General features: G+C 72.7%; 1 protein-coding gene across 1 annotated transcript in view; it reads right to left on the reverse strand.

Annotated features, from left to right (window-relative positions):
* Window positions 1-3106: 3106 nt before the first annotated feature.
* Window positions 3107-5905, reverse strand: part of AURANDRAFT_66354 (hypothetical protein) — a gene marked incomplete at both ends in the record, with an annotated part of 8145 nt that continues 5346 nt past the window's right edge. Inside the window, 3 exons of the mRNA XM_009041475.1 lie at window positions 3107-4703; window positions 4838-5163; window positions 5725-5900. Of these exons, the coding sequence (XP_009039723.1) occupies window positions 3107-4703; window positions 4838-5163; window positions 5725-5900 (2099 nt within the window). The remainder of the gene's footprint in view (window positions 4704-4837; window positions 5164-5724; window positions 5901-5905) is intronic.

Genomic DNA, 5905 nt, shown 5'->3' on the forward strand with positions numbered 1-5905 from the left:
TACGAGTACTGGTACGGCTGGGAGGACAAGGCCTGGGAATCCGAGGACGAGTGGGAGTCGCGCGGGAGGAAGGTCGAGCTGCGGGCGCCGGCGAGCGTGCCGTGCCTCTGCGACGGGACCTGCACCTTCCAGGACGAGGAGCGCTTCTGGGTCCGCCTCGACGACGTGCGCTTCGCCGGCGAGGGCGAGGACGAGGACGAGGACGAGGGCGAGGGCGGGCCGGGCAAGAAGGACTGGAAGAAGGGCGACTACGACGGCTGGGAGAAGCGGCGGCTCCGCCCGTCGGGCGACGTGCCCGTGCTCCGGGACAGCGGGCGGATCGAGCTCGTCGAGGGGTCCGTCTTCGGCGCCGCGGGCCTCACGGGAAGCTGCGACGGCGAAGCCGCGCTCGAGGTCGGCGCGAGCGGCGACGAAGCCTGGACCGACTGCGAGACGGGCGAGGCGCTGTTCCTCGTGACTTTTGCGTCCGCCGAGGGCTCCCTCGGGAGCTGCGGCCCCGGCGACGTCCTGCACGTGTGGCGCGCGCAGGAGGACGCCGAGCACACGTACTGGGAGGACGAGCTCGGCGAGAGCGGGTCCTGGGAGCTCGCGGAGATGGAGGCGGAGCTCGTGCGCGCGCTGGACGCCATGACGCTGAACGAGGCGCACATGGCCGTGGCGGGGCTCGACCAGGACGACTACGATGCGTTGAGCACGGAGGAGAAGCTCGACGTCTGGCGCGAGCTCGAGGCGGAAGACGAACGGTTGCGGGACCGGCGCCACGACGGCTACACGCCGCCCATGCCCGAGGCCGTCTACCTGGAGCTGCTGGATCTGGACGAGGCGGAATGGAAGGCGTTGGACGCCAAGGAGAAGCACGTCGCCTACTCGAAGCTGCTGGACATGATCGCGTTCGACGTCGAGCCGCTCGTGGACGCCGTCGAGGACATCGAGGCCATGGAGCGCGCGTGGAAACTGGAGGAGGCCTACGAGCACGAGCACGGCCTCGAGGCGACGCGCGACGCGACCTTTGAGGCGCGCGAGGCCTGGGCCGCGCACGCGGCCGAGTTCGCGGGGCTCCCCTGCGACGACACGGCCGCGGACGTCGACAAGCCCTGGTACGACTTCGTGTCCTGCGCCGAGGAGAAGCGCCAGGGCGCCTGCGACCGCGACACGAACGAGTGGATCGTCGAGCACTGCCGCGCGACGTGCGGCTGGTGCGCCGACGACCCCCTCGAGCTCGCGCACGCCTACCGCTTCGACGGCGACGGCATATCGGGGTCGACGACGGCCGTCGAGGACCGCGCGGGCGCCTGTCACGGCAAGGTCGCCGGCGGCGCGGCGCTGCGCGAGGGCACGCCGGGCCTCAAGCTCGACGGCGACGACGACTACGTGTTCCTGCCCTGCCTCGAGGAGACGCTGGGGAAGATGACGCGCGGCGCCATCCAGCTCTGCTACGCCTTCGACTGCGAGAACCAGGCGGGCACGTCGGAGGAGGCGCGGATCTTCGACTTCGGCGACGGCGAGGACGCGAACTTCTTCTTCGCGCCGCTCAAGGACGGCTACTGCTACGACCGCTTCCACATCACCAAGGAGGGCTGGGACGTCGAGGAGACCTACAAGGGCGCGCCGCGGACGACGGCCGCCGGCGACGAGACCTGCGTCTACGTCGAGCTCGACCGCGGCCGGAACCCCTCGGCGTCCATCTCCACGGACCGGGAGCCCTGGGACGGCGCGTGCGCGAACGAGGCGGGCGACGACGGCGGCAAGGGCGGGGGGTTGCCCTGCGTGCTCGCGCCCGCGGACCTGGGCCGCCTGAACCGGAACTACCTCGGCCGGGGCCAGGACGGCGCGCACGCGCGCATGATCCTCTTCAGCCTCGACGTCTACGCGCCCGCGGGGCGGTCCAAGATCGCCCTCGACGCCGACCAGCGCGCGCCCCTGGGCCGCGGCGGCGGCGCCGAGGATCTCGCGGCCGCGGCCTACGACCGCTACCGCCAGAAGCACGACGACGACGACGCCGCGGCCGCGGCGGGCGCCGACGACGACGACGGCTCGGGCATCGCCGCGGCGAAGACGGAGCTCCTCATGCTCGTCATCCTCTTCGCCGCCGTCGCGGCCACGGCCGTCGGCGTCGCGGTGTTTTTCGCCGCGCGGCGCCTCAAGGGCCGCGTCCGGTCGCCGAGCCACTTCGCGCCCGTCGTCGGCGCGGCCTGCGACGTCGAGCTCGCCGACGCGCGGCCCGTGGACCAGACCTTCGACGAGCTCGCGACGGTCGAGGCCGTCCGCGTCTCCGACGCGGCGCCGCCGGAGCTCGCGGTCGCCAAGGCCGCGCCCGACGGCGCGACGGAGAAGATGCTCTAGCCGGGCGGCGCCCTTTTTTATTTGTCTTGCTTCGTGTGACCGGTGCGCCTCGCACGTCGCCTCGCGGAAGTCCTCGCGGCGCTCTGCCGCGCTCATGAGCGGCGTTCCGAACGTACGCGCCGAGTCGAGCAGCTTCGGTGCAGCGGTATTGAAGGGACCGAATTCTTGTGGCATCTCCCTTCGCCGCCACCAGTCGCGCCGTCCGCACAAACAATCATGATGCGCGTCGCCCGCCCGCTGCGCCACGTCGCCGTCGCCCGCGCCTCCGCGCGGCCGATGAGCGAGATCCCCATCAAGACCTGCTGCCGCGTCGTGTCCATGAACGTCGGGGACGAGGCGACGGCCATCAAGATGGACGGCCTCGTCGCCAAGCTCAAGCCCGTGCTCGAGGCCGTGCCCGGCTTCGCGGGCCTCGACCGCAAGGTCTGCAAGAGCGAGTGGGACTACGCGACGACGATGAAGTTCGACTCCCTCGACGCGCTCAAGGGCTACCTCGGCGACGAGGCGACGCAGGCCAAGGTCAACGAGCTCCTCGCCGAGGGCGTCGACATCCTCGGCGGCGACCCGGCGAAGATCCACCGCCAGAACTTCGTCCACGACGAGATGTGAGCGTTGACGCGGTGGCTTTTCTCGAGCTCGCGGCGCGCTCCGTTAACCGCCGCCGTTAGTGCGTGAGGCGTCGCGGTGGCTCCGGAGCCCGAAGGGGGGACGCCGTCCCCTATTAATGGCTCCGGAGCCCGAAGGGGGGGGGCGCTGCCCCCTTCTAATCGCCGTCGTTAGAGGGCGCCCCGTCGGGGAACGGGGCGGCGCGGAACCCGCGCGTGAGGACGTGCTTGACGCCGGCCTCCACGGGCAGCTCCTCGCGGCGGGCCGCCGCGTGCGCGGCCACGGCGAGCCGGTCGGCGCGGAGGAGCGGCGTCCGCGCGTCGCGGAAGAAGATCGCGTCGCCGCGCTTCGGCGCCACGGTCAGGCCAAGGTCCGGGAAGGCCGTCGCGCCGCCGGCGAAGCCGTCGTCGAGGTAGAGCGCGAGCGTGGCGAAGCGGCCGCCGGCGGCGTCCGCGCGCGGCTCGTCGCCCGGGCCGTAGGTATCGACGCGCCAGCGCTCCGCGTGGGCCGGGGGCAGCTCGGCGACGGCCGCGGCGCGGAGCGCGAGGTCGCCGGGCGCCGCGGCGTCGTCGAGCCACGCGGTCCTCGACGCCGCCGCGAGCGCGGCGGCGCAGTCCGCGTGGGACGCGAAGGCCGGGAGCAGGACGACGAGGGGGTCCGCGCTGAGGACCTCCGCGGCGCGCCCGAGCGCGAGCGAGTAGAACGTCTCCGCCTCGGCCCGCGTGCGGTGCGGCGCGACGTAGGACGCGCCGTCGACGTGGGCCGGGGCGCGGCGGATCGCCTCCGCCGCCCGGTCGGGCTCGCTCTCCTGCAGCGCGCGCCAGCAGTCGTGCGCGTTCACTCCGCCCAGCGCGAAGCGCCGGTCGCCGCGGACGAGGAGCGGCGTCGACACGCGCTTCGTCGGCCCGCCGAGGACGCGGTGGACGACGGCCCGGAAGGCACCCGCGGACGCGAGCTCCAGGAATTCGCCGGGCATGCACAGCACGTCCGTCGCTTCCGCGCCTTCGGCCGCTTCGGGGCGGACCCAGGCGTCCAGCGACGGGTCGAAGACCTCCAAACCCGGCGGGGAGCTCAAGGGCACGAGCGTGAAGAATGACGTGTCCGTGTGCGCGCCGAAGACCACGGCCTTCGACGACGGCGCGTAGCGGCAGAGGCGGTGCGCCGTCGTCGACACCTCGCGCCGCCCGCCGTCGGCGCTCACGTCGTCGGCCACGCGCGCCTCCGCGTCGGGGAGCAGGGCGCGTGCGAGGAGCGCGCCCAGCGCGCCGAGCACGCGCCGCGACTCGTCGAGCGCGGGGCCCGCCTCCGCCGCGAGGCCCGGCGGCCGCGCGCGGCCGTCGCCGCCGTAGCGGCCCTCGGCGAAGCGGCCGGGCCCGTCGCCGCCGAAGACGCCGACGAACTCCGCCGGCCGGTCCGGCGCCACGGGCGCCGCGCCGCCGACGCGGAGCAGCGCGGCGTCGTCGTCGAGCAACGCCCCCGCGGCGCTCCGGAGCCGCCCGCCGTCGAAGCCGGGCAGCCGCAGGACGGCGTAGTGCTTCGCGCGCAGGCGCGCCGCGAGCTCGCGCCGGCCGCCACCCGTCGCCAGGGCGCCGACGGCCAACGGCGCCGGCGCGGCGGCGGCGGAGGCGGCCTCCGTGGCGCAGGCCTCGTCGAGGGCGTTTTGTATGCGCGCGACGATGCCGGCGACACGCGTCGCCGTGGACGCGACGGCCGGCGTGACTGGTGCGGCCGGCGCGACCGGCGTGACGCTGCCGCTGAGCGCCCACGCCGTCGCCGGCAGCAGAAGCATGCAGGTCGCCATCATCGTCGTCACAGGTGCCGACTTCATCTTGACTGCAACGAGCGGCCGCGACGACGTCTTCTCGTGATTAGCCTTCGACCTCAGAACCCGTGGGGCCGCATCGCGAACTTGCCCGGCCCCGCGAACGCGAAGTACAGGGTCACGCCGAGGAACGCGAGGCAGGGCTCGTAGGTGTAGGCGCCGCGGCTCTCCGGATTCAGAGGAAACCGCTGCGGGCCGAACTTCATGAGGTGGAAGGCCAGCGCGTTCATCATCGTGCCGGCCAACAAAAGCGACGCAGGCCGCGCGAAGATCCCGACGGCGAGGCAGAAGCTGCCCACGATCTCGACCGCGGCGGCGAGGTAGGTGAAGAAGTACGGGAACACGAGAAAGGGGAAGTACTCGGCGATGACGCCTGGAGGGCGCGTCCGGGTCTTCGGCGCGCCACCTTTTTCCCTTTCGCGCGCGGGCGCGTCTGGACGCCACCTTTTTCCTTTGGCACGCGCGCGTCCGGACGCCGGGCGCGCGCCCATCGCGAAGCCATCCGTGTTCTCCAGCTTGTCGAGGCCGCTGCGCGGACGGGAGGCGCGTTCGGTCGCGCGGCGCGGCCGCGCGCGCGCGCGTTCGAGCGCGCACGCCTTTCGTTCGCGCGCGGCGCGCGCGCCCGCAGGACGCCGCCGCAGCGCTGGTGCACGATGAGCAGCGCCGTGATCACTCGCATTACGCAGGCGCCGGCTTCGGCGAGCGTCGGATGATAGACGATGCCGAGGCCGGGCCAGGCATGCATGGCAGCCTTCCTCTTTGCATCAGACCCCATATCGTCCCACATCAACGAATAGCCACGCGCCGACATGGGCAGGTGCGCCTCGTGCCAAAGGCTCACTTTTGCACAAGTTGTGGCAAAAAAAGGTCAAGTAACTTAGTTGAAGCACATAAAAAAGTTATTTTCAGAGCGACACGGCGGACGTGCGCTTGCCGCGGGCCGGCGGCGGTACGGTGGGCAGGAGCGTGCGGCCGAGGAGGTTCGACGCGAAGTCCGCGAAGGCCCAGAAGGCGACGCCGACGGGCCGGTCCGCGGCGGCCGCGACCTTGGTCCACTCGAGGAGCCACTTGACGAGGGCCGCCAGGGGCCCGTGGATGACGAGGTCGTGAAGCCCAAAGTCGCGTCGTACTGCC

Source organism: Aureococcus anophagefferens, assembly GCF_000186865.1.
Source record: "Aureococcus anophagefferens unplaced genomic scaffold AURANscaffold_21, whole genome shotgun sequence".
Taxonomy (NCBI): domain Eukaryota; class Pelagophyceae; order Pelagomonadales; family Pelagomonadaceae; genus Aureococcus; species Aureococcus anophagefferens.